The 27,335-nt window shown below is 61.2% G+C and overlaps 1 protein-coding gene across 6 annotated transcripts in view; it reads right to left on the minus strand.

Annotated features, from left to right (window-relative positions):
- ADGRL1 (adhesion G protein-coupled receptor L1) overlaps positions 1-27,335 on the minus strand; it is a 44,792-nt gene that overhangs the window by 7,174 nt on the left and 10,283 nt on the right. For 2 of the 6 annotated variants that reach the window (XM_078443292.2, XM_078443294.2), the window contains exons 2-18: positions 20,905-21,069; positions 17,767-17,980; positions 14,506-14,615; positions 10,758-10,775; positions 6,410-7,210; positions 5,291-5,605; positions 4,489-4,592; positions 3,989-4,174; positions 3,637-3,675; positions 3,261-3,444; positions 2,966-3,088; positions 2,252-2,466; positions 1,786-1,956; positions 1,129-1,338; positions 813-1,033; positions 529-595; positions 2-93 (exon numbers count right to left, since the gene is read on the minus strand). In XM_078443292.2, the coding sequence (XP_078299418.1) occupies positions 2-93; positions 529-595; positions 813-1,033; positions 1,129-1,338; positions 1,786-1,956; positions 2,252-2,466; positions 2,966-3,088; positions 3,261-3,444; positions 3,637-3,675; positions 3,989-4,174; positions 4,489-4,592; positions 5,291-5,605; positions 6,410-7,210; positions 10,758-10,775; positions 14,506-14,615; positions 17,767-17,980; positions 20,905-20,974 (3,140 nt within the window). In that variant the 5' untranslated portion in view covers positions 20,975-21,069. Of the gene's footprint in view, position 1; positions 94-528; positions 596-812; positions 1,034-1,128; positions 1,339-1,785; positions 1,957-2,251; positions 2,467-2,965; positions 3,089-3,260; positions 3,445-3,636; positions 3,676-3,988; positions 4,175-4,488; positions 4,593-5,290; positions 5,606-6,409; positions 7,211-8,373; positions 8,459-8,640; positions 9,370-10,757; positions 10,776-14,505; positions 14,616-17,766; positions 17,981-20,904; positions 21,070-27,335 lie in introns of those variants that run through there. The other 4 variants (XM_060633535.3, XM_060633536.3, XM_078443293.2 and 1 more) reach the window with 4 other exon arrangements.

The following is a 27,335-nucleotide window of genomic DNA, read 5'->3' on the forward strand; positions in this document are numbered from 1 at the left end:
CTTAATGTTGTCGAGGCGACTGGAGTCGGGCTTGAGCACAGATGAGCTCCGGATCATCTTGTGCAGGGTCACCATGAGGAACACCAGGTTCACCTGGGGGTGGGACAAGGGGAGGGGCTAGGCTACACGTGGTACTGGCTAGGCTAGGGGTCCCTCCACCTCCCATTGTGAGCTCCTGGCCAAGTCTTCGTCTCAACCCTCCTTCTTCAGGGCTGCCTCTGCCAATGTACCTGTGCTCAGGTGTCTGCTGACTGGTAACAACTGTTAATGTGGCTCCTGCTGCTGGGAGGACAGGGCCCACACCTGACACAGGCAGGGGCTCAAATCACAGTGCCTGGATGGATGGGCCTCGGTGCTGGAGCTTTACGGACCTGCTATGCTCTTGTCCTCTTGGTTGGCTGCTCGGTTTCGATGGTGGTCAAACCAGCCCTCTCAAGGCTCAGGGGGAGTGGGGGGTGCTCAGGGGTCAAGGCTAGCTTGCATGAAGAACGGAGACGTGGTACTGGCGGGTACCACCTTCCTACTTACCACGATAACAAAGGAGACTGGCCCGATGAAGCTCCAGATGAAATAATTGTCCACTCGGAGCCAGCAGCTATAAAGGAAGTGGGGCTGGGGTAGACAAGAGGCGGGAAAGCCCTCCCCCCTCCCCAATCCTAGTCCCCAGGGACTCTGCTGTGGCCTTAGATCTCAGGAGGAGGGAGGCCAGTGCCCTGAGGGTCCTGGCCTAAGAGGTACTGCTGAGCAGAGAGCCAGGCAGGAGGAAAGACTTGTCGGGGTGGGGGTGGGGGGAAGAGAGGAGGAACACTCACGCCTTCTCGGTGCCATAGCTGCGGTAGTCGATGGCAGCCGCGATGCCCACCACCAGTGCCGGGAAGCAGTAGCCCCCCAAGTAGTAGTACTTGGTACGGGAGTACTCGCTCTCAAACACTTCCACCAGCAGCAGATAGAGGTGTACACCCTCTAGGCACAGCCAGGAGAAGGCGGCCAGGAAGAAGTAGTGCAGCAAGCCAGCGAAGATGGGGCAGGCGATCTGGGGGCAGCGGGGACGGGGACCACAGGTGAGGAGCCACCCGGGACGGCGCTGCCTCTCCTCCCGCCTGCCTCTGTCCCTCAGCCCCAGCCCACCTCATACTGAGTCTTGTCGATCCCCACCAGGAAGAGCAGCTCAGCCAGGAAGAGGTTGATGCACAGGTTCTTGTGGATGGTGTTGCGGTCGGTCTGCAGCCCCCGCAAGAAGCAGAAGGTAGAGATACAGATGGCCAGGCAGACGAGGGAGATCACGATGCCCACCCAGGTGATGACCGACAACAGCAGCTCATTGATGCGGCCCTGGTACTGGGGGATTGGGGGGGGGGGCACTCAGCACCTGTGGCCTTTATGTAGCCAGGCTCGCTCTGGGCTCAGCCAGGTACTAGTGGCGAGCAAGGCCATAGGTCACGGGCACCACCAGTGCTGCCCATCTGGCCTTCTGCCCCCTGGCCAGCTCGCCGGCCCCCACCCTTCTGCGGCTGGCACGCTCACTTCCTCATGCTCTGGAAGGCTTGTGGAGAGATGACGAAGGTGACACCGACTTGCTTCTCCAGAGAAGGGAGAAGGTGGGACCGTGACCAGAAAGAACTGGACATACGGCCTCATGCCCCAGGCAAGACTGCTGGCCCCCCTCCTGCCCACATGCCCACGAAGCTGGCCTTCCCTGCACTGGCCGTGCAGTGCTCTCTCTGCCATGCAAGGCCAGGAGAGCAGGTGGGCCTGCCCAGAGGAGCGGAGCGCCAGCCAGCTTACGATCTCGTGGTGGGCCATCAGCACGGCGAAGTTGGTGAGGTGGCTGCAGGCACACGTGGTGTGGGTTTTGTTGGACTCCACCAGGCGGCAGCCCTGGGTTGACCAGTAGCCCAGCATGGAACGCTCCGAGTAGTTCCAGAAGGAGCAGTTAGCATTGAAGTGGTTCTTGGCCTGTCGTGTGGTGGCGGCCGGGAAGTCAGGTCCAGGGAACCCCGTTCCAGCCCCCACACCCAGCTCCCGGGATGGTGACAAGCGTGAGAAAAGGGGCCGGGGCTCCAGGTGACAGTCTGGGGTCTCCGGGGACAAATGGCCCAAGCTGTTGAGGTGGAGGCCGGGGGACCGGCGTCCCGGAAAGGGATCGTAACTTGTTCTTGGGGTGGGTGAACACAGAGTGGGGAGAATATGCAGGCTGGGGACATGGAAGGTGGTGGGACCCCCACAGAGGGAGGGGGGTGCCTCAGCTCACCTCCAGGTGGGCCACAGTGAAGATGACAGGGTCCATGAGAAAGACTCGACTGGACTCCTTGTTGATGGACGCCGCGATGACCTGCGAATTCACCACCAGGGAGGCGCCGCCTGGGCCACCTGTACCTGCTTCACCTGCCAGCTTCACTGTGGCGTTCTCGGTGGACAGGAAGAGACCCAGGTTGTTGTAGAGGATGAAAACGACTTTGACTACACCTGGGGACGATGGGCATGGCAGGGCGAGCCATCAGTCCTCGGCCAGCAGGACCTCCAGAGCCAGGCTGTGGCCCAGGTGAGGGGGGCTTGGGGAGCCCTTCTGTGTACCATTGTTCGGTTAGTTGTAAACGGTTCCAAATGACAGGGCAGTGTCCCCAGCCCCACCTCATTTGCTGTGTTACCTTGAGGAAATCCCCGTTCTCTGAGCCTTAGTCTCAAATGGGACAGACCTCCCTGAGCTATGAGAGTAGACTGCTTTCACACAGGAGTGAGCCCGGCAGACTGCAAAGTTCCTGTGCTGTGGGGCTTTGGGGGGGGAGTGGGGGTGGGAGGGAGGACTCCACGAATCCCCTGAAATATTATGCTAGCTTGAATATAGGACAGTCTTGTGTGTTGTGGGTCCCACCCTTTTCTTGGATTCTTCAAAACCACTAAAATTTAAGAACGGATGTTTTTTGCCAGTGAAGCAGGGATGCCAGCCCAGGGTTCGGGCACTGACCGTTGCGGCTGTTCTGCTTGATGGTATTGGCGGACAGCTGGATGGAGTTCTCGCTTGGGTACTCCTGGGGGAACACCAGCTCCTGCACTTGGCCCTCGGTGTTGAGGACTGTCACCTCCAGGACTGTGGGGACAGGGGATGGCAGGACAGATGTGGCTGCGGTCTGTCCCCAGTCCAGAGGCCCAGCTATGGCAAGAGGCCCAAGGCCAGGGCATCCCCCATGGTCTCTGGGCTACAGCCCTCACAGTTCAAGATTTGCACCTGACCTTGCCCTGGTCATGACCGCAGCACTCACCCACATTCTGCTTGGCAGCCAGGAAGCGGGCGGGCTCCCTGACATTGTCGGCCAGCAGGAAGGCACCCTCCTCCAGGACATCCAAGAGCATGGTGGCTGTGTGCACCTGCTCCGTAGCATTCATGTCCTTCCAGGATTCCAGAGCCTCTGGCCGCAGCAGGTTGTCCACAGTCTCTACCACAGCCTACACAGGTGAGGGGGTGGCATTGTGATTCCCCCCACGTCCTCCAGTTCCTTGGGCTGGGCTCTGCATCCCTTCTCTCAGCCTCCCTCCCCAGTGCTGCCTGGGGCGTGCCCAGGAGCCATGAGGGCTGTCTCACCAGCTCTCCCTCCCCTGCTGCTCGGCCTTGGCCAGCAGGAGCCCTCTGGGCCTCACCTTGATGTAGTCTTTGCAGGTTCTCTCCCGCTTGTGCATCTGGGAAAAGAGAGAGAGGTGCTGTCATTTCCCTCCTCCCCCCCCCACCCCCACGCTGACACGTCCGGGCCCCAGATAGGTTGCTCTTCCACAGCTGTTACCGACCCAGGGCTGGGCCATGAGCAAGACCTATCCCTAAGGGACCCCCAACCCTAAGGACCGTCCAGGGCAACTCGAGAGGGAGCTCCAACATGCCTAGGACCGGTCCTCTCTGACCACCATGGGTGGCAGTCCAGCTTGGAGGTACCAGGCTGGCTCTTCTTGAACCCTCAGGGCACTGCCCCACCCTGTTGGCCCCCCTGCCACGCCCCACCTTGTTGTAGTTCTTGCCAGCTGACTCGCGCTCAATGGGCCGCAAGGCCTGCAGCTGGGCGTCCAGAATATCCAGCAGCTGCTCCATCAGCTTCACGGAGGAGGACACGTCACCCGCGTAGATGGAGCCTCGGGTGTGACGGGCTAGCTCACTGGCAATGTTGGCCGCGTTCTCCCCACTCTTGATCTGTGTGAGGTGGGAGTAGGGGCCCCCGGCTACCTCAGAGACCATCCTGCTTCCCACATGTTCCCTTTTAACATGCTCAGCCTGCTTGGCCCCTCTCCTCCCTCCCTCGTTCTCTGGCCTCTTTGCCCTCCCCGTCCGTCTCTGTTCCTGCAGTAGGCCAGGGAGGGGACCCCACACAGTCCTGGCTCCCAGACCTGCCGGCCTATTTGTCTCCCCAGTTGCTCTACTGCCCCCAGTGCGCCTCGTGCCCGGCCACCCAGGGCCCAGTGTGCAAGCAAATGTGCCAGTCTGGAAGGGGCAGCTGCTGCTGGTACCTTCTGGGCCACCTGGTTGACCCAGGGGGAGGTGCAGTTGCTGAGGTCAGGGCCCCGGGGGTTCCAGAGCCCCAGGGCTGGTAGACACTGGAAGGAGGCAATTCCTGCAGGGACAGACAGGAACAGAGAAGGGAGCCACAGGGAAGGAGAGGAGAAGGGGCCACAGCAGGGAAAAGAGATAACAGAGGAGAACAAGTAGGTGAAGGAAACACGGAAGACCAGACATGAAGAGGGCCGGACAGTCAAGAGAGACATCACTCTGAGGTGACATAAGCCACCCCTCACTTCTCAGCTCCCCCTCTTGGTTCCTCCTCCTTCCATCTTTGCCCACCAGAAATGGAACTTTCTAGCAAAGTCCATCTTGGAAGCCCTCCCTCTCCCTGAAGCCTCTTCAGACCCTCCCCTTAGATTGCTCCACTTGGAGGATGGGGGCCCCGCCCCCGCCCCCCCCCCCCCCCCCCCAGCCACAGGGCACTCGAGCTGCTCTCTGTGCTGCTGCTACTGGCTGCTCCAGGGCCCAAGTCACCTCCTGTGGGCTCCCTTCACGGCCTGCCTGGCACTGCAAGAGGGGACAGGGCAGGGGGACTCACTGAGCTGCTCCTGTGCCCTGAGAGCACAGCTGCAGAGGTCAGGCGTGACCCCTGTCCTCAGAAAGCCCATGCTTGGGCATGGAACGTGAACAAGGGAGTGTGCCTGGGCCAAGCTGAGTGGCGGACACGTTCCCGACCCCTTCCCCGGCCAGACCAGATTTGGCCACTCCCCAGGCCAGCCACAGTGAGGCGGCCACAGCCTCTGTACTCACCTCGGGTCCCCTTGGGGCAGGGCCTCTCCACCAGCATGCCCTGCTGGGTGGCCGGCCACTGGACCCGCCGCACCTCTCTAGGTTCACAGAAGAGCTCTGGGGACACGTGCAGGTTGGGGGCTGGGGGCCGCCGGGTGCTGGGAGCTGGGGCTGTGGCTGGAGGCAGGTCAGGTCCCAGCTGGTTGATGGCACCCACAGGGTGTGTGGTGAGGGGCACCCGGCGGAGCGGGGTGGTAGCTGCGGGCGAGGCCGTGCTGGTGAGGGGTGTGGGTCGGGCTGTGGTGGTCGTGCTGACAGGTGGGGAAGTGGCTGGGCCTGGAAGCGAAGAGGGTATCCAAGGCAGAGTCACCCCTGTGCCCGGAGTCCTGCCGTGGTGTGCCCAGGCACAGGGTCTCTGGCATTCTAGCATGTTCCCTAAATTGGGAGGATGTCCTGGTCCCCACTGGGTCTGGGAGATTTCCCCTGGCCTCTCTCTACCCCCAAGACCACCAGAAACATCAAAAGGCAGTAAAAATTCACTTGAGTGTACCCTGAGGTGTGAGAGAGCAACCAGAGAGCGCAGGCCAGGAAGAGGATGTCACAACACAGCCACCTGCCATCCCCGTTCCACTCTCCGGCCTCTGTGACCTGGCCGAATCCCGGTGGAGGCCTCAGATCCCCATTTTGCCAATGAGGTTGGATTAGATGGGGCTCCCTGGGGCTGCTCAGAGCTGGCTGAGGGCAGCTGAGAGAGCAAAATGAGACTGCCCAGGGACACTCAGTCCTGGCGGCTTTACTGACCCCAGGCTTTCACCCAAGATTTTGGGCCCAAAGTGCCCAGGCCCCTGGAACGGGACAGGCGGTGGGGGGTGACTTAGTGGTTAGGAGCGCAGAGCCCTGGATATAGACCGGCAGAGAAGTAAGCACGCCCTTACTACCCTCCCAGTGCTTCAGTTTCTGCACCTTACGTAAAAAGGCAGGAACGATCCCCGCCCCATAAACCGTGACGACGAACTGAGAGGCTGAGACCAGCCTCTGTCCCGTGCTATTTGGCTTTGACCTCCCCGCTCTCAGCACGCAGTACACCCCCACCCCACGCCAAGCAACCAAGGAGGCAGAGCCCAGGGCAGCCAAGCCTACCCGCACTGGGGTCGGGCGGCCCGAACTCCAGGCTGTAGCGCACCACAAAATAGTTGTTCCAGACGTAAAGCTGGTTGTCGCGAGGGTTGTAGTCCACGGAGGAGACGAACTGGTAGGGGTTGGGGAAGGCCAGGCTCACGGGCTCCTCGCGGTTGGCGTTGGTGTTGAAGGCGTAGTCCACGCGGTTGCCCGCCGCCTCGCTGTCGTCGTCCACGTACACGGAGCGCAGCACGTACAGGACCCCGCACACCATGAAGGCGTTGGACGCCGAGCGCTTGTCGTAGCCGGTCTCCCACGTGCCCTCGAAACGCAGCGTGTAGGGGTTGAGCTGGCTCACCACCAGGCGCCCGTTGTTGCCCTCGGTGGCGTAAATGACCCACAGCCCGTTCTCGTCCACAGCTAGGTCGATGTCGGTCTTGCCCCCCCAGCGGTAGGGCGAGGTGTCGTGGTAGTTGGCCGTGTTGATGACCGTCTCCCCGCTCTTGATGCGCGTGCGCAGGTCGTACTTGACGATGTTGCGCGTGCGCTCCTTGTTGTAGAAGACGGCGCCGTCGTAGACCACAAAGCCCGTGCCGTCCACGCGGTTGGGCAGGCGGTAGGTGGTGGTGTGGCGCGCGGCCACGTAGTCCTCCCACGAGGCGTACTCGGTCAGCGTGTCCGTGCGGTAGGGGATCCAGGGCATGACGTAGATACGGTCGCCCGCCTGCAGCGGGTCCTTGCACCAGGCGCCAGACTGGTGTTCCGACTCGTGCGTGGAGGTGGGCTCCAACACCTTCTGCAGGGTCCCTGGGCACACGAAGACTGGGCCGGGCGGATGGGAGGGCGGGGAAGACATGGGGAGAGGAGGCGCAGAGGCGAGGGAGGGGGAGAGAGAGAGGCAAGTTGGTCACGCGGCCTGGGGTAGCCAGGCTGTCCCCTCCTGCTGCTGCAGTCACGGTTGCTTGGTAGGGCTGGTGATGGGAAGGGGGTTTCCGGGCTGGGACCCCTGCCCTGCCCAGCTGCCCCTCTCCCTGGAGAGGTCAACCCTGGAGGCCATTAAGAGCAGGGTTAGTGCGTGGAGTGGTGGTACCCCTCTCCTTCCCTGGCTGCTTGAGACCCCACAGGCTGGGGATAAAGGGTTTGGCAAGAGCCCTCCCAGAGTCGTCTTCGTGTGCCTTAAGTGGGGGCGGAAAGATCTCCTCACTGCAGCCACTGGTGGCTTTGAGGCTCCAGGGACTCAGTGCCCTGCTCCTTTACCATTGTCACAGCCCCCTACGGAAGAGCTATGGGTCGAGGGTCCCATCCTTCACCAACCACACCAGGACAGATTTTTTTTTTTTTTGAACTCTTTCTCCCCTCTCCCCCCAACCCCCCCCCAAAAATTGCAAGGTAGAGTGATGTTTCCGTACCCACAGTGGGTGTCAGGAGTGCCCCCCTATTCCAGGGTGGAGGAGGCACCCAGGGTTCCCGATGCAGCCTGTACCCCCAACCCCCACCCAGTACCCACGAAATCAGCAGGTGAGGAAGGGTTTTTGGAAAAATCCAGCCCCTCCCTGATGGTGCCCCGCCCTGCCCCCAGCCGGCAAGGTCTCTCATGGGGTTTGTTCAGCAGCAGACACTGACACTGGTGCACAGGGGTGGGGGAGGTTGGGGGACATGGGAAAGGAGGGGGGCTTCCCGGGAGAGTTGGGGAGGGGAAAGGAGAGCTGCGTGGAGGGAAGAGAGACAAGGTGGGGGGGCCTCGGCGAGGTCCTGGCTCCAAGGGAGGCACGCTGGAGACCACCTGGGAAGAAAGGGTTAGTGCTGGCGAGGAGAGAGGGGTGAGCAGAGAATTCACTCCAAGGCCCAGGCCCGACTGAGGGTCCCTCGGGGGGGCAGTCCCAGGTCCAGCTCAGAGGGGGCAAGGGAGGGAACCAGGAGCTAGGATAAAGACCCAGCCCGCCCCAGCCGGCCCGCCCCCTCCCCTGCCCCGGACCCCGATTTACCTGCGACCATCCCCGGCTCGGGAGGAGGGACCAAGGCACCGCTGATGTCAGAAAGGTGGGGGGCCCCGCCCCACCCCCCCATTCCCTGAAAAGGAGGAAAACCTCAACTGCATCTCGTTGGCCGCCGCTGGCCTGCCCACCCTTGCCCCGTCACACCCCGGTGCCACCTACTCCTAGCCTCCCCTCACCGACCCGGTAGGGGTCTGGACTCAGGAGTGGGGATGTCCAGACGCCCCTCCCTCCAGGATGGCCGGGCCTCCCTCTCACCTCCCTGCTGGCCGAACCCACACACAGGCCAGGGTGAGGGTTTGCAGTGAATTCTCTGCTCCTGCTTGGCCTGTCACCAAAGCAGCTGGCCCCAGGGGGAACAGGGAGGGCTGGGACCTGGTGCGGGCTTGGGGGGCAGCCCCAGTGGCAAGAGGGTCTTGGACAGGCACCACTCCTCACTCCCCCACGTCCAGCCCCTTCACCAGGCTTGGGTGGGGGGGGGATGTCCAGCCCTCCCTTCACAGCATCAGGGACAGCTTGGCCCGAGGGTCCCCGGGCACAAAGCAGCCAGGAGCACACCCCGTTTTAGGAGGGGGAGGGGAGCCTGGGACACAGACGTCAGCAGGGACCAGAGGGATCCTGGCTTGCGCCCTAGGGCTCCACCATCTCCTTGTCCCCAGTGCCCTGAGGGGTTGGCCTGCGCCCTGTGTCCCGCACACCTGGCCTCCAGCTTTTTCCTCTGTGCCCAGGTCTCCCCTCTCCCCAAGCCAGGACCCCTGCCAGCTCTGTGGCCCCTGAGCAGATGTGTCTGTGTGTGTGTGGGGGGGGCGGTGGGAGGCCTCAGAGCCTGACCTGGTCAGAAGGGTGTGGAGGAGGAAAACGTGGTTAGAGGTTACCCCGGGGAAGGGGGAGAAGATGAGGAAGGGTCTGCCTGGGGCCTTTGACAGCAAGGACCCCTCCCCAGCACCAAGCTCCCAACACCTCCTCTTCCCTCCCCCCTCCCCCCCACCCTTCCACCCCCCCCTCGAAGAGAAAAGATCCAGGGCTGCAGGGTCCAAACCACCACCGGGCCTGTAAGAAGAGTGTCTCAGGGAGAGAGAGGGAGAGAGTGGCGGGGCAGTGAGGGTCGGGGGGCCTGGGCTGGCTGCCCAGGCCTCTCTGAGGTGGGGGAGGGCAGGGGGAGGGGAGCAGCTCGGAGGGACCCCGCCCCACCTTCCTCAAAGGGATGCTCCACAGACCACCGTAATTTCAAGGCAAAAAGCGACCCTGAAAGGATGGCTCACCCGCGGCCAACCTCAAAGCTGTCATTTCCCCCCAAAGTTCAGGGGAGCGCTGGGCCATCTCCAATATCCCACCCACCCTCGAAGTTCTTCGGCAGCAGTGTGCCCCCCCCGTCCCCCCCCCCCCCAAAACACCAAAGGCCAGAGAGCTCCACCCCACCTTGGAGTTTTCCCCTTCCCCTGCTGAAGGTTAACCCTGCAAGAAATTACGGTGCTCACGGAAGTCCCCAGACCAGGCCTGTACCTCCCCCAACCCCCCTCTCCCTGGTCCTCTAACCAAAACAGCCCAGAAGAAACCCTGACTGCAGCTTTGCAAGTGTTTCAGAACCAGAGAAAACGTTCACCCACCCCGCGCTCCCCCCACAGCGAGGCCCACCCCCACCCCTTCCCCCCCAATTTGGCAGACTGCCCTCCCAGGGCTGGGGACAGCTGACATCCCTCCCCAGGGCTGGGCCCCCGGCTGGTCAAGGATGGGGGTTGGGGGTGGGGGAAACTGGTGCTCCGTGCTCCAAAACAGCTCTGGGCCTTGGAAACGCCAAACCAGAAGGAACTTATGCCACCAGGAGCCCGAGAGATAGAAGGAATCTGCTCCCCCAAAGGAAAACAAAGGTGTCCCCTCCATCCCGCCTCCCCTGAGCCAGACACGTGTTACAAAAGTTGGGGCAGGAAGAAAAGGAGAGAGACCCGGTGCACTCTGCCCCCAGCTGGGAGCCAGACAAGGGGGTCCCTCCCTCCCCTCCCGCCCTGGATGCTTACACACTTCTCCTGAAGGAGGCAAAATAAGTATGAGAGAAGGCCAGGTCCCCCCTGCAAGGGCTGGGACGAGGGAGGAGGGACAGGGAGAGACAGAAAGAGAGAAAAAGAGGCAGAGAGAGAAAGAGAGAGAGAGAGAGAGAGAGAGACAGAAGGTCCTGCCCGTGCTCAGAGAGGAGCTTCCTCGGGTGTCTGGAGGGTGGAGTCGCCCGTGGCGGCACCAGGGCTGGCCCCACCGGGAGGACACCCGGGGTGGGGGGTGGGGAGAAGAAGGGGCTGAGAGGGGAGGGCGGGTCACATAAGTATGGTACAGGTAAGAACAAAGTGTGAGTTAGGGGTTAGCATTGGTAACAGTGCGTTTACCTTTCTGCTCCACTTCTACTTTAAGCATCGGAAGAGAGAGAGAAAACAAATTGAAAAAAAATGTGCAAGAAAAAAAAGAGAAAAAAAAAAGATTAAATTGCTTTCGTTTCTCATCTGGCAACATGCCCCCTTTTCCTTCCTTTCCTCATCCTGGTTCCCCAACCCCGAAACGTAGCATCAGCTCAGCCCCCGCCCCCAAGTCCCTTCCTCTGGGGAGGGTGTCGGGGGAGACAGTCACAGGGAGGGGGAGACACGCGAGGACAGAGACCAAGAGAGACACGGGGGGGCGGGGTGTGTACAAACAGGCAGGTGGACGGAGCCCTCAGATGGGTGGGAGCACCCTCGGTGCAGTGGGGGTTGGGGAGGGGGTAGCTTCAGCTGGAAGGTAGGCTCTGGTTAGGGGAGCACCAGGGGCGAGGGGGTGGGGAAGAGCCACACGGGTCCCCTCACACCCTGCCTGCTGCCCTCCTGCTAGAACCAGGGGCCCAGGGGGAGGGGGTTCAGTGCCTCCAGGGGCCTGGGCGCCCCCAGCTGAGACAGCATGCTGAGCTCCTTCCCTTTCTGTGCTGGCCGTGCTAGAGTCCAGCCGAGCTCCCCCAAGCCCTCGCAACCCAGAAGAAGCCAACACAGAGAGAGAGGGTGGCAGAGTGGAACACAGAGTGACGGAGAGGCAGACAGGCAGAGCCCCTGGGCCTCGGAGAGCCGGGTGGGGGAGACGGAGGCAGAGAAGGAAGAGGCTGGGGTGGGGGAACATCACAAACAGCAGGTGGGGGCACAGACACGCTCCCACGCTCCCCAGCTCCCCCGGGGCAAGCCCGTGGCTCCGTTTGTCTGCCCAGCACCCCCACCCCCGGGGGGCCCGGGAGCCAGGAGCTCCCTGTCTGCTGCCCGGTGGGCGGGCGCACCTAGGGGAGGAAGGGGCACGGTTAGAATGTGCTCAGCTGCAAGGCAAATCCAGCGTTAGTCGGGCCTGTCTGGATGTGTGTGTGTTTGTGTGTGTGTGTGGTGGGGGGGGGAGTCCCACACACCCACTGCCCCCTCCCCACGGTGGGTCCCTACACCCTCCCCTGACTCGCCCGCACCAGCACTGGGGTCACCCCAGCCTCTGAAGCGCAGGGCCAGATGGCTGCCCAGGCTGCTCCCCCTTCAGGCTCTGTGTCCCTGGCCCCTCAGGAACTTCTGGCCGGGGCCTTGCTCCCCTGCCGCCTCTCTAGAGGCACAAGCAGGGAGTCCGCAGGGGAGTGTTTGGCTTCCTTCCCAGCGCCTCATCCAGGGCCTGGCACACAGGAAGTGCTCAGCTTCCTGAGGAACATCGCGGGACGAGTGAGTGCCCGCCTTCCTGTTCTCTGGCCTAGCTACCCTCACCCTTGTTAACTGCAGTCCCCGCTTCTTCTGGAACCAGGAGCTACACCCCCACACCCCTGGGTCCTGCCTGCCGAGGGCACACACGGCCCCACGTGTCCCAGACACATTCACTGCGCGTCCTGTCTCCCCCGGGGCTCAGGCTAGCTCTCTCCCCCAGGCCGGAGCTGCCCATGCTTGGGCCATCCAGGTCTCTGTGGGTCGTGCCCCCTGGCCCACCCTCGGGGGCCGGGGGGCGGTCAGCTTCAGGAGGCCCGTAGGCCTCTTTCCTCCCTATGCTGCGTAACTTTTTTCCTGCCTCTTCACCCACGTGGCGTCCACTTGCTTTGGACTCGACTTGGATCAAGGTCTTCTTTTCCTGCCCTTTATCTCACCTACCTCAGGAGGAGTTGTGTTCGTCACTAGTCATTACATTTGGTTTTGACTACCAACGGCAGTAATATTAACCGGTAAAACTCACTACAAGTAGTCACAACACAAGCAATGACTACCAAGTACCGAGCACTTGGTAAGTGACTAAGTGCCAGGAACTGTGCTAGGAACTTCCCAGGTAGTTTTTCAAGAGCCCTGTCTGCGGATGGGGAAGCTGAGGCTCAGTGAAGTGAAACGACACCACTGAGGCCACTGAGCAGCTGGCAGAAGCGGGCACCGTCTCTCTGACACCTATGGTGCGGGGCGCACGAGGCGCTTCACCCACATTCTGTCTACTGCCGGCCGCATCCCTGGGAAGGGGCCCCTCCCGCCATCACAGACGAAGGTGCAGGCTAAGCTGGCTCGGAAGGGCACCCGTACCCTTGCTGAGCACATCCTGAACCAGGCTCGGGTCTGGGCGCTGGGGCATGAAGACGAAGCCTCTGCCCTGGGGGAGTTTACACCCGCACCTGCCACACGGAGCCAGCTCTGCGGCCAGCCTCAGGTCAGGCGTTTCACACACACCGTCTCCTGGACTCTCGCCTCCTTTGGCCGCAGCTCAGAGAAGTTAAGTCATGTGCTCGAGTTTCAGAGTCAGAAAATCCAAGAACCAGGCTGAGCCGCAAACCCAGCCTGATTTCCCTGCTGTGCAATGCTCCCAGCCTCCCGCCTTCCTTCCCTGCTGCCCCAGCCACGGGGGTGGATGGGCAGTGTCCCCAGTGCTGTGGGGAGGCTTCAAAGATCAGATGGGCGTCCCCCTCAGGTGGCGGCTGGAGGCCTCCGTTGCTGAAAGGAAAGGGTGAGGAGTAAAAGAAGGTTATGGAAGCACATAGGTGATCCTGTTTCCCCCGGCCTGTACGCCATCACCTGCGAGGAGAAATCAAAGGTTGAGGGGGACGGCTGGGGTGGGAGGGCAGAGGAGGGAGAGTCACAGGGCCTCCTGCTCCCCTGCCCCTGCCCCCCACTCTCTGACACTCTGGTGGCCCTGCCTCCTCCCCCATCTGCCCGGAGGCCCTACCTCCAGGTTGGCTACATGAGGCTGGCAGGGAGAGGAGGGGAATGGATGATGGGGAGAAGGGAAGGGAGAGTGAGGGCAGGAAAGAAGGGCCATGTTAAGAGCAGAGCGCTGAGGAGGAGAGACCCTGTCTTTGTTTGCTCCCTTTGGCCAGAGGCAAGAAAGCCAGGCCCCTGGCTCCCCAGATCACCCTCCTCAGGCTTCCTGGGTGGTGGGGGGCACTCTAGTCCAACATGGCAGCACTTCCCTTGCAGACAGGAAGGGCTACCATGGTAATGGGCAAACTAACCAAGAGATAGTAGCTGAGGAAGATGCCCCTAGTCCTTCGAACCAGATCTGCCGCCAGGCCTCAGACGGTGGTCTGCTTCTCTATAGGTTTGGAGTCCAGCTTCCAGGACTGGGAAGGGGCAGGACTAGGAGTATGTGAGCAGTGAGGGCGACGAGAAAGAGAGGGAGTTGAGAAAGGAAATGGAGTGAGTGAGAGGGAAGAGCAGGCGTGTAAGGGGGGGTCAGGAAAGGAAGAGATGTGAGAGGAGGAAGGAGGCAGAGGGGCTGGAGGGCAGCAAGGCCCAGGCCCAGGGAAAAGGAGACTGATAAGTGCACTGACCAGAGTTCTGGCCTTGAAGTGTTAAGTGAGCGAGGGGCATGCGCAGGAGCAGGGCTAATGGGCCAGAGTAACGAGAGTTGGGGAAGGTGCCCTGGGGATGGGGACAAAGTCTGTGAGGGTGGGGGTGGGGGTGGGGCAGGTACCGAGTGTGGACAGAGGGGCTGGGAGAAGAAAATGTGTGAGGGAGGGAGCAGGCCCGGCTGTCCCCCAAGTACCTGGTCCCGACTCGGCCCTGTGCGTGTGTGTGTGTGTGTGTGTGTGTGTGTGTGTGTGTGTAAGTCAAGGTGTCTCCTCCTCGCTTGCTTCTGGGAGGGGGAAGGGCCCGTGTCCGCACAAGGAACAAGATGACTCACTGTAGGGGACACAGTCGTACTGCACCTCCAGGTACTTGTAGGTCCCAGGACAGGGGTCGGGAAAGGCGTCAGAGCCGGCAACCACCACGCACTGGGTGCGGTTGTTACACCTGAGAGAAGAGACAAGGAGCTGAGATAAGACAGGCCTAGAACTGGGGGGCGGCATCTAGGGCCGGGAGAGGAACGCGCCCCCCCCCAGGCTGAGAAGAAACTCTGGCGACCAGGGCCGGCGGCCTTGTGTGGGCATCGTGTCCCGTTTCCTGCCTGCTCTCTCTTTCCCACCACACAGGTTTCCTCTGTTCTCAGCCTCAGGGCTGGGCCAGAGCTGCGCCCCAGAAACCGCTTCCCCGGCTGCCCTTCGCCATTTTCATCCCATCGGAGGGTCACGCCCGCCGTTACATCCTTGGCGTTTTTCCCGAATTGACCGTAAGATGCGAGGCCACACGTGCGGGGACGAGGTGGCGTCTCCGCCAACGTGCTAACGAGACGCTCACGGCGCCCGTCTGCGTCCACCTCAGGCCACGTCTTAGGCGTACGTGTCTCGGCCTTTGGACGGCGCCGCTGTGACCACGTGCAGGTAGGACACGGGCAGTCTCTTGGCCTCGTGCGGAAGCCACTCTCATTTCCCCCAGGGGACTCGGGAGTCCCCACCCACTGCCCGGGAGCCCGGCTAGCACGTGAGGGGACTCCCTAACGACAAAACAAGGTTTCTCCTCTGCTGTCTCTCCAACCAAGGTCATTAACTAACGAATCTGCTCACTCCCACCCACCTCATCCCCCTGGCTCAAAAAACAGAGCGCTGGCCTCGGAAGGTTAAGTAGAAGGTTGCCCAGGACCCGGCAACTGCACCCCTAGCCGTGTTCCCAAAGACCCGGAAGCGGGCGCTCAAACAACTGCTTGGACGTTCACGGCGGGACCACCGTCGCGAGAGCCAAAGTGGGGGAACAGCCCCACCGTCCGCTGACGGATGAACAGATGAGCCAAATGTGGCCGGTCCGTGCCGTGGAACATTATTTGGCCGTAAAAAAAAAAAAAAAAAAAAAGAGAGAGAAGGTCCGGGGCGCCACCGTGTGGCTGAACCCCGCAACGCTGTACTGAGCAAAAGAAGTCAGACCCAAGAGGCCACGTCTCAGATTCTCTCTCTACGAAACGTCCAGAGCAGGGAAATCCAGAGAGACAGAAAGCAGGTGGTGTCGAGTGGCTGGGGGCGGGGGGGGGCAGTGACTGGATGGGGTTGCCCTTCGGGGGTATGGAGATGTTCCGGAACTAGACAGGGGTGGTGGCGCACGTATTAAATAGCACTGAATTGTCCGCTTTAAGATGATAGACGGCGATACGTGAACGTCACCTCACTGTCCGGAAGAGAAAGGGGCCGGAGACCGCAGGTCCCAGCCTCCCCCTGCAGCTGGCCGTGCCCGGGAGGTGGCAAAGGGCCCACGGTGGCCTTCAAACGGGCTGGGTGCAGGGAGGCACCGAGACAGCGGGAGGCGGGTGGCCTTCTCACCTCCCGTCTTGTTTAGGCCACTGTACTTGCTCCGGGGGCTGTCAGCCCTAAGCAGTTCGAGGAGCCTCCAGGTTTCAAGAGGGCAGAGCAACGGCCTCTCGCTCCCTGGGCCCCAGTAACCACACCGCGCAGCGTCCCCCCTTTTGGAAGTGAGAACCCGCGGACACCGGAACCGGGCCGGGGAGAACACCGCAGACGCCGCGGCCGGCGCTGAACGAACGAAGTGGGCAGTGAGAAACTTGGAGGCGGGAGGTGGGAGGAAAGGGATCCCCAAGGAGGACGGGGCGCAGCCTAAGCCAAGGTTGACACCATGCAGGGTGTCAGAGAGGGAAGAGGGGGCAGGACCGCTGGAGGGGGTGCACGTTTGAGAGAGAAAAGGTGGGAGGGAGGGAACGAGGTGGCTCCAGCCTGGCCCACCGGTCAGAGCCACCTGCCCGTGCCCATGCCCTGCCCAAAAGTCTCTGGAGGCTCTCAGTGACCCTGCCCCATGACTTATTCTAGAATCTTCTGCCATCATTCAAGAGGCTGCCGAGCTGGCCCCAGCCCTCCTCCCCTTCTTCAGTTCTGTGCTCTGGATCCTGGAGTGAACCTTATGCCCTCTCGGGCATTTAGCAAAACCTCAGTGAATGCCTCTGTATCTGGCTGGGGACAGCAGTGACAGACACAACGCCCTGTCCCCATGGGGCAAAGACAAAACGATCACAATAACAGAGGGAACTATTCTGTTCTACAGAACTGTGGCTAGAGGTCAGGGCTAGAAGATAAAGCAGGGAAGGAGCTAGGAAGTGGGGTGGGGGCAGTGATCTTAGGGTGGTCAAACGGGCCTCACCAAGAGGAGCATTAGGTGAGAAAATCTACGGAGGAGGGGAGGGAGGAGCCGTGCGGGTGTCAGGGAACAGCATTCCCGGCAGGGGGAACAGCCAGTGCCAAGACCCAGAGGAGGCCCGTGGCAGACGATGCCTGATGTATGTCGGGAGCAGGCAGGGCAGCCGGAGCCGAGTGAGCGAGGGGGAGCGTGGAGAGGGTGAGGGCCGGGAGAGGGGCACAAGGCACAGAGCGCAGGGCCTCGTGGGCCTCGGGGAAGACAGGTTTTCACTCTGAGTGAGGTGGGTGCTCACAGGTACCCTCTGGCTGCTGCAGGGCAGGCGGGGGAAACAGACGGTAGCGGGCGAGACAGGGCAACCCCAGGGGGAGCTGTGGCCACGGAAGCAGTGGTCAAGTGTGGGTGTGGTTTGAAGCAGGAGCTGACCAGCTCTAACTGGACTTCTGCAGCAGGTGTGAGAAAGGCTTTGGCGGCTTTGCACACGCAATGCTCTGCCTGGCAGACCTGTCACACTCACACACAGCCTTGCACACTCAAGCACTTGCTTTCTTTTACACTCACGTGTACTTCTGTCATCTGTGTTCAGGCTTCACCTCCTTGGGGAAGCCTGAGTGACCTCTGGGCTCTCCCTCGGAGCCTGTGACACCTTCACCCTGTCCTGCTCTTGTGTTTACACTGCAAGACTGCCCCTTCCCCCCCCCGACTAGTCTCGGGATGGGCTTCTGGAGGCTGGTGGGGAAGACGGGCCGGGTCTTACCGGCTGTTTGCACGGGACCTGGCACCTAGTAGGTGCTCAGGAAACCCGTGCGGAACGCACGGAAGGAAGACTGAAGGCGTGGACAGGGTGCCCTGACCAGGGGGGTGTTTATCCAGGGACCCCAGGGACTGTCCCCACCCCTCCTCCCAGGAGCCCGGTGGGGCCGGGGCCTCTCACCTCTGTGACATGATCTTGAAGGCATCAGGCAGGTAGCACTGCACGTTCTCCATCTGGAAAGGGTCGGCGTCACAGATCTTGTCGTCTGTGCGCCCATAGTTGGCGTTCTCCACCATGATGACGTCGCTGCCTGGGCACCGCAGCTCGATGGGATAGCCTTCGCACGCCAGCTCCCGGCGCATCAGCCCGAACGGGAGCCCAGCCCGGCTCAGGCCTACGGGGAGGGAAGACCCTGCTGAGGAGGTCCCACCGCCAGCTCAGGCGGCATCCAGGAACCTCAGTTCTTTCATCTGCAAAACGGGCTTCCCAACGTGCCCAGGCGCGTAGTGAGGCCTCTGCCCTCGGCTCCCAGGGAAGTGCCTCCAAGCACCCGGAGTGTCCCGCCCGATGAGTGTCTTTGTTGACCTGGGGGCCTCGGGCCAGGTCAGACAGTCTGCACTGTTTTGGGCTGAGTTGCGTCCTCCTGTCCTCATCCCTCGTACCTCAGGATGTGACCAAGTTTGAAACAGGCCATCAAGTAAAGATGAGCCGAGCCTGTCAAGGTAGGCCCTGCCCCAGTATGACCAGTGTCTTTATAAAGAGGGGAAATGTGGACACAGAGACAGAGGGAAGACAGCCAGCCACGAGCCCAGGAAAGAGCGGGAACAGCGCCTTCCCTCATGGCCCTCGGAAGGAGCCAGCCCCCCTGACAACTTGATCTTGAACTTAAAGCCTCTAGAAACCGCAAGACAATAAACTTCTGCTGTTTCAAGCCACCAAGTCTGCGGTACGTTGTTAGAGCAGGCCTAGCAAAAGAGCACAGTAAGGACGTGATCCAGGGTGGGAGTTTTGGGGTGTCAGTGGACCTCTGGAAGGGCGGGAGACTGAGGCCAGTGCTGCGGGGGGTCCCCCGCATCTACAAGACTGAGCCCCAGTGAAGGCTCTGGACAGCGGGGCTCGGGGAGCGTCCCACGTGGGCAGGCCGCACAGCACGTGTGACCACTCCGTGGGGAGGGGGCGAACCGCGAGCCCTGGGCACGGAAACTTCCCGGACGCTGCCCCACACACCGCTTCCCTTGGCGGATTTCCTCTGCATCCGTCGGCTGTAAGAAGCTGTCACCATGAGCACGACAGCATTCTGGAATACGCTTTTAGTGAATCATCATGTCTGAGGGTGGTCTAAGGAACTCCCGAACTTGCAGTTGGAGTCGGAAGTGAGGGAGGTCTTGGGCGCCCCCCAAACCCCGCACCGCCCCCCACAAGCAGGAGAGATGGCGTGGGAGGAAGTGCTCTCCTGTCGGGGAGGACACCGCAGAGCCTGGCTTTGCCACTTCTCCGCTGACGGGCCAGAGCCTCTCACGGCACGGCCTGGGGGTCGGTGGCACCGACATCCTGTGGTGGCCGCTTAAGAAGGCAGATTCTGGCCCCCCACCCCCAGGCCTGCTGTATCAGGATCTCGGGGGTGATACCAGGAGCCTCGGACCTGTGTGCCCACCAGCGGTTCCGACGCGTGCTCAGTTCGGACAGCCACAGCTTTGGCCTCCTCGGGCCTCAGGTTCCGACCTGTAAGATCGGCACTGACAGCCCAGGAATGTACTTCGAGGACTCGGTGCACTAGAGAATGTTCCTGAAGGAAGCACTGAGCGCGGTGCCCTGTGTGGGGAGGGTCAGCTCCCCGTGGGGTCGCACTGTCACACGTCCTTGCCCATCCTGTGCCGTGTGAGGACCCAGGGGCTTTAAATCCCCGGCTGACGGCCTGGCCCAGTAACTGACCACCTCCGTGGCCCCAGATCCTTCTCCGAGGAGCCGCCGCTCCCGCCTCAAGGCGCCGCTGAGGGGCGGCGACAAGGGCAAGCGGTATGTGGCGAGGCGGCGGGTGCTGAGTCCCACCACCGGTGGGATTACCGAAGCAGCCAGACTCTGCGGGACAGAGTGGGCTCCGCGTGGCCGACACCTGCCGGGGCAGCCACCTACTCAGACGCCGGGCTCCGCCAGGCCTCGCCAGGGGCTGGAGGGGAGGCGTGGATGCACGGAGTGACCCACGGGCCCGATGTGGGGACTGTGGCTCGTGGGTCAAGAGAAATACCGGTGCACGAGGGCGGCAGTGCCTTTCAGAGACCTGTCCTTCCAGCGTCGGGTGGGAGGCCCGAGGGGGATGGCAGCTGGGCCCCCGGGGATTTTTGGGGTGAGTTGAGTCTCACTCGGGGGAAAGTATTACATGTGTTCCTCTAGCACCATCTGCTTTCACAGCTAATTTTAGTCCTTCCCGGGCCCGGGAGGGAGGCCGGGGGTGGAGGCTGGCTCAGATGGGTCTGGGGGTGGGAGCGGCCCCTCCCGGCCCAGCTGGGGCTGTGGGGCAGGACCCGGACGGGCAGAGAACGTGGGCATCAGGGGAGCAGAGGGTGCCAGCTGGCCGGAGCGGTGCCAAGGCCCTGGGGCCTGGCTGAGTAAGGCCCCCTCCACCTTTGTGGCTTTCTGGAGTATTGGGCTCCAGGAGGGGACCCTGGGGCACAGAGTGTGCCAACACTGCTCTCCAGACAGTGCTGAGGGGGCGCCGGCTGGGGGCAGACCCCCGGGCTAGGGACAAGGCCAGCGGGCCCCCGCTTTCTGCCTCTCCCCTTGCCCTGCCCTTGCCCCCGCCTAGGCCTGCCACGGGGACCATAATTGAGTAATTGGTGAAGATGGGCGGGCGGGCTCGGGGCACTAATTGTCGCATGTGCAGGATCCTGGGGCCGGCATAGGGCCGAGCCGGGTAATTAGTTGTTTTTAAATAAACGTCAGCGGGCATGCTTTAATTAAGCCTTCTTCCCAGTGAGGGCCTCCGAGATGTAATCACAGAGAAAGCCACACACGCAAGACAGAGGAGTAGCGGCTCACCAGGAAGGCCCGTCCCGGTCCCAGGAGGCCACAGCCCGCGTCCCAGGTTCGAGGACCCCCGGCTGCCCCGGGCTTTGGGGGTGAGGGGCTGGTCCGGGGAGCCCTCCGTGGTGCCAGGGGGTGCAATTACCAAGTCCTCCTCCGGCTTCGTTCCGCCGAGGTCTGGAGCGAGGTGGGGACTGCGGTGCTTTACCAAGTGGCTGGGAGGTCCTGCACCTTGTCATCTGCCCGCCCAGCTGCGTTCCGGAGGCGTGGCCCCTCCCCAGCCCCAGCGGCACCTACCTTGGGTGGCCGAGGCGACCAGGACGGCGGTGATGCAGAGACTCCACAGCACGGCGGCCAGGCGGGCCATGGCGGCGGCCAGGGGCGGGTCCGGGGCTCTCAGTGTCCTATGCGGGGGGCCTTGCCCCGCATCAGCAGGTGGGCACCACGGCCTGGCCCACCAGTCTGGGGAGAAGAGGGAGAGTGAGGCGGGAGCGAGGCCCCAGCAGAGGAGGTGCGTTTGGGCTGGTCCCCTCTCCTTGCCGGTGGCTGAGGCCTTCCACCCCAGAGTCCCCAGACGGGCCGGTCAAGGGCCCTCTCTCGAGCCAGCTGTGTCTGACTGAAGCCGCACCCTTGGGCCAGAGGCTGACCGGCCCCCCGGAACCTCTGGCTTACACTGCTAACTCCACTGCCCACCCTCACCCCCACCCCCGGCAGCCAGACCCGCCCATCTGGGCACCTTGAACCAAAGGGAACCTCCTGGACGAACCTCCCGTGGTCTGACAGTGCCCCTCAGGGAGCAGGGGCAGCTCACGGGGGATAAGGACCTTCTAGAAGCTTCTTCTCCATCCCCAACCCCCAACCTTGCCCTCTTGTCTCCCCCACCTAGCTTCCCCACCCGGCACAGCATGGGGGCAGGGGCGGGGTACCCAGGCATCCTGGCCTTGACTTGCTTCACTAGCCTCCCAGTCTTGGGCAGGAGTCCAGGCCCCGCCCCCAGCCCTTGCTTCCTGTCTCTCCCGCTCTGGTAGCTAATTAGAATCCAGCTGGCTGGCGCCACAGATCGGGACCAGGGACAACTGAGTCCCCTTTTTCCCCTCTGGGGGACCCTCGAGGTTAGTTGGAGACAGGCGGCGGGGTGGGGGGGGGAGGTAGGGAGGGGTGTGCAGCCCCCTGGGGAGCCAGGGAGGGGGGAGCTGGCATCGTGTGCCCTTCCCTGCAATCCTCCCACCCATCTGGCCGTCCCTGGGCACAGGGCTTGGTTCTGACCCACTCCTTCCCCTCTCGGCTGCTCCTCCCTCTTGCCACCTCGGTCTCCCCTGGATGCTGTCAGAGCTGCAAACCCAGATCTCTACTCTTGGCCCTTTGCTCTGTCTACACCATGGTTCTCAAGGGCGGCCCTGGCCCAGGGGCGCCAGCCTGGCCAGGAACTTGTAGAAACACTCATTCTCGGGGGAGGGCCAGCCCCCCATGTTTTAACTGGCTCTCCAGTGTGTGAACACCCACTCAGTCTTCTCCCACACTGTCATCCCCAATCTGTCCCACACTTTCAATGCCATCGACCAACTGATACCCACCACGGCTCTCATTTTCGGTTTGGAATCTCTCAACAGAGCCCCAACTACTGTCTCTCCCCCCACCAAGTGAAAGCCTATCCACCAGCCCAGTTAGCTCCCTGACCCCATTTCTGCTCGGGCCACTCCTGCCTCCAGCTGTTCCCTGAGCACACCAAGCCCTGCCCCAGGGCCTTTGCGCTTGTCAGTTCCTCCACATGTATCTTAGACTGCCCACCAGTTACCCACAAGGCTGCTCCCTCTCACCTCCTTTAGGCTTTTGTTCAAATGTAACTATTTACTTCCTGTATGGTAGAGCTCCTGCACAGACAGGGGACACTGGATTGTTTTGCTCAGCCCTAGCCCCGGCTTCTGGAACAGGCCTGGCACACAGCGATGAGCATTTGTTGCATCTCAGACCCCAAACTTAGGAATCCACCTCGATTCCTCACCCCTCCCCAGCCCTCCCCTTCATAAGCTCCATCGGCAAGTCCCTAGAACTCTGCCTCCAAAGTACCTCACCAACCTGCCCACTTGTGGCCCCCGGTGCCACCGTCCGGGACCGTCCCGCCATCCGCCTCCACGCCTGCCCTCCACTCAGGGCTAAGGGATCCCTGAATGACGTGATCTGCCTATTAACCCTCCCCTCCGCTCTCCACTGGGGCTTGCGTTCCTCAGCAGGGCCTAGAGGCCACTGGCGATCTGGCGTCACCCTGCTCTGCAACCCGCCCCCTCCAGTTCCTAGAATGCTCTAGCTCCCGCCCCCCACTCTCTGCCTGGAACGCTCTCCCCGGTTCCCCATACACCTGCTATGGCTTTTCTCGGCTCAGAGCTCAACTCCGAGGCCACGTGGGCAGAACAACCCACCCCGACCTCCCCAAACGTTCCTGCTGCTCCCACTTGCCATCCTTCTGCCCTGTTTTTGACGTACAGCTTTCGACCACACCCGAAATTACCTTTTTACGCTGGCAGGTCTGTTGTCAACCTTCCCTACTAGACCAGAAGCTCCTTGAGGGCACAGGTTCTCAAGAAGTATAAAGGTCAGGGCGGCGCGCTCACGGGCAGGACGGCCCCTTCTGGGCCTCAGACTCCTCTCGAGAAATGAGCGGTAATTTCACAGCACAGCCCTCCATACCTGCGCCCTCCCTATCCCCAGCCTTCGGGAAGTCTCCCCTCTACCGCCTCACCCCACAACCCCGACCGGACAGGGCCTGCACTTTGGGTTCATTTCACAGCATTTTATTTTATTTAAAAAAAAATTTTTTTAATCTTTATTTTTGAGAGAGAGAGAAAGACAGCGCGTGAGTGGGGGAGGAACAGAGAGAGAGGGAGACACAGGATCCGAAGCAGGCTCCAGGCTCTGGGTTGTCAGCACAGAGCCCGACGTGGGGCTCGAACCCACGAACTGTGAGATCCTGACCTGAGCTGAAGTTGGACACTTAACCAACGGAGCCACCCAGGCGCCCCCTCACAGTGTTTTATGTTACGTTGTGGGCAGCAGGGGCTTCATTACCTCCCCCCCCACCCCCCCATCTCCTAGCCATGAGCAGGCTCAGGAGAAACTCTGACCCCAATGGACACTTCCCTCCCTGGCTCTCCCTGAGGGACTTAAACTAGTTAGCGGCCGGTTAATACTGGAAAGGCTGCTGGATGCCAGGCTCCGGGGGGGCAGCCAACCCACCTAGGTCTGGATCCAACTCCGCCATTCACGAGTGGTGTGAACCTGAGCCGGCTGTCGCCTCCCCCACCCCGGTTCCGTCTGAGGGGTTCTGGTCAGGACCACGGTCTACACATGGGACAGGCCAGCCTGGGACCCATCAAAGGGTGCTGTCCACAGCACAGCATGCATCTGAGCGAGGTGGCTCCCACCCCCAAGGGCTGCACCCAGGACCCAGGCGCTGGAACCCCAGGTGGGGGTCCCCAGGCCTCTCCCCCATCCACACTCCTTGGGGGACTCAACTAGCCTCCCCCAAGACTGCCACACTGGAGCGCCAGCCCTGCTTCTCTCCTCACCGTCTACACCTCCCTCGGGTCTCCCAGCCTGACCAGACCAAAACAACCCCACCCCCCATATTAGTCCACGGTCCCACCATCCCCCCGGGTCCCTGGGCTGAAACCCAGGGAGTCAAAATCCTTGGTTCCTCTTTCCTTCGCCCTGACATCCAGTTCAGGAGTTAGGACACCCCAGCAGCCGCTCTCCGGACAGCCCTGGCCTCCCCCTAGCAGCCTCCAACCCCTCTGGCTCCCACACTCTGGGCTCCCCACCGGCAGCCAGAGGGGCCTTTATAAAATTACGGTGTAACAGACATGTAACATAAAATGTGTCATTTTAACCGCTTTTACGTGTATAATTCAATGGCGTTAATTACATTCTCAGTGCTGTGCCACCATTGCCACCACGGTCTATTTCCAAAACCCTGTCATCACCCCAAACAGAGACTCTGTCCTCGTTAGGGGTCACTGCTAGCCCCCGCCCCTGGCGACGACCAATCTACCTTCTGCCTCTACGACTGGCTCCTCTGGGGACCTCATCTGAGAGGAATCGCACAGGAGGTATCCCCCTGTGGCTAACTTGTGTCACTCAGCATGGTGTCCCTCAGGCTCATCCACACAGTAGCCTGTGTCAGCCCCTCATCCCTCTTTGGGGCTGAATAATATTCCATTACGAGGATGGACCACATCTTGTTTGGGGATGCCTGGGTTGTTTCCAGAGAGGGGTCTCTTTTTTAAAGATGTTTGTTTATTTTTGAGAGAGAGAGAAAGAGCACCAGCAGGGGAGGGGCAGAGAGAGAGACAGAGAGAGACAGAGACAGACAGAGAGAGAGAGAGAGAGAGAGAGAGAGAGAGGATCCAAACGGGCTCTGCGCGGACAACAGGGAGCCTGACGCAGGGCTTAAACTCACGAAACAGTGAGATCACGACTGGAGCCAAACCGACTGAGCCTCTATGAGTCCCAGAGAGGGGTCCTTTTCCTTTTAAAGACATCTTGTCACTCTTGACAATGTCTCCCGCTCGACGATCCCTGAGACAACGCAGAATCCCACCAGGTGGCCCCGGCCTGTGTCCCCGGCTCTGTGTCCCTTAGATCGCAGTTCAGATGTGCCCTCCTCGGAGAGGCAGGTGGGCCTCCAGTCCGTTCGGTCTGTGTGCACTTGGTGCCTCCCGCCCAGCACCCCCCCCCCCCCACCATCCCGTAAGGTCCTCTGGGTGAGACAGGGATACCGCCCAGGGCAGCCGCGTTGGCAGGAGGAGTTCATGCGCGTGAGACACTCAGGGCCGTGGCTGCCACACAGTGACTGAGGAGCGTCCCTTGCAGCAGCTGTCACTACCGTCGCCACTGATCGCGTCACTGCCTCAAGACTTCGCTTGTCTACTCGTGGATTTCCTTCACACCCCCAGGAAAGTGCAAGCTCCCCCGGCCACCTCCGGCACGGAGATACACAGTAGGTCCTCACGCAGATGCTTACCCAATGAATGCCAGGGGACAGAGGTGGGGGCTTGTGACCTGGGGGCCTAGGCACCATTGCCTGAGGGCCACACAGAGCGTTCCCTTCAGGCTGCCCCCCACTCCCTGAAGGCCACTCCCCAGAAAGCCCAGGCACTCCCAGAACGGGCCCCAGCTCAGGGCTGGAGCAGGAGGAGCCGGGCACTGTGACTACTGTCCCCTGCTCTCCCTTCCTGGCCTGTGTGCCCACCCGGCCTGGGCAGCTCGGCCTGCCACCCGGCGCCCACCTAAGCGGGGAGGCAAGGCCAGACGTGGGGAGGTGGGAGCCATGTCCCAGGAGGCCTGAGCCTGAACATCCCTGGGGCCTTCGGAGGAGGGTGTTATGAACTGCCCGCCCCCCACCAGCAAGAAAAAGGTATGTTGGAATCCTATCCCCCAGCACCTCAGAATGGGACCTGACTTAGTCTTTTATTTATTTTTTTTTAAATTTTTTTTTCAACGTTTTTTATTTATTTTTGGGACAGAGAGAGACAGAGCATGAACGGGGGAGGGTCAGAGAGAGAGGGAGACACAGAATCGGAAACAGGCTCCAGGCTCCGAGCCATCAGCCCAGAGCCTGACGCGGGGCTCGAACTCACGGACCGCGAGATCGTGACCTGGCTGAAGTCGGACGCTTAACCGACTGCGCCACCCAGGCGCCCCCTGACTTAGTCTTTTAAAAGGTAATCAAGGGACGCCTGGGTGGCTCAGTCGGTTAAGCGGCCGACTTCGGCTCAGGTCACGATCTCGCGGTATGTGAGTTTGAGCCCCGCGTCGGGCTCTGTGCTGACAGCTCAGAGCCTGGAGCCTGTTTCAGATTCTGTGTCTCCCTCTCTCTGACCCTCCCCTGTTCATGCTCTGTCTCTCCCTGTCTCAAAAATAAATAAAACGTTAAAAAAATAAAAAAATAAAAGGTAATCAAGTGGGGGTGCCTGGTGGCACAGCCGGTTAAGCATCTGACTTCGGCTCAGGTCATGATCTCATAGTCTGTGAGTTCGAGCCCCGCGTCAGGCTCTGTGCTGATGGCTCAGAGCCTGGAACCTGCTTTGGATTCTGTGTCTCCCTCTCTTTCTGCCCCTCCCTCTCTCTCTCTCTCTCTCTCTCTCTCTCTCTCAAAAATAAATATAGGGGCACCTGGGTGGCTCAGTTGGTTGGGCGGCCGACTTCGGCTCAGGTCATGATCTCACAGTCCGTGAGTTCGAGCCCCGCGTCAGGCTCTGTGCCGACAGCTCAGAGCCTGGAGTGTGTTTCAGATTCTGTGTCTCCCTCTCTCTCTGACCCTCCCCCATTCATGCTCTGTCTCTCTCTGTCTCAAAAATAAATAAACGTTAAAAAAATTAAAAAAAAATAAATAAATATAAAAATAAATAAGTAAATAAATAACGGGTAATCAAGTTAAAATGAGGTCATTAGGGTGAGCCTTCACCCAGCATGGCTGGTGTCTTTATGGAAAAGGGGATACTGAGACGTAGATGCAGATGCGTGGCATACAGCAGGGGAGGACAGAGGCAGGGATGGGGAGGATCGCCGAGGCGTGCCCCAGAACCCCCACAAGCCACGGGAGAGGCACGGGACAGACGCTCCCTCAGAGCCTCCGCAAGGAACCCACCAAGCCCACACTTTGACCTTGGACGTCTGGCCTCCGGCACTTGGATAATAAGTTTCCGTGGTGAAAGCCTGCCAGTCTGGGGTAC

The sequence above is a fragment of the Panthera onca genome, chromosome A2 (genome assembly GCF_046562875.1).
Source record: "Panthera onca isolate mPanOnc1 chromosome A2, mPanOnc1 haplotype 2, whole genome shotgun sequence".
NCBI classification, from domain to species: Eukaryota; Metazoa; Chordata; class Mammalia; order Carnivora; family Felidae; genus Panthera; species Panthera onca.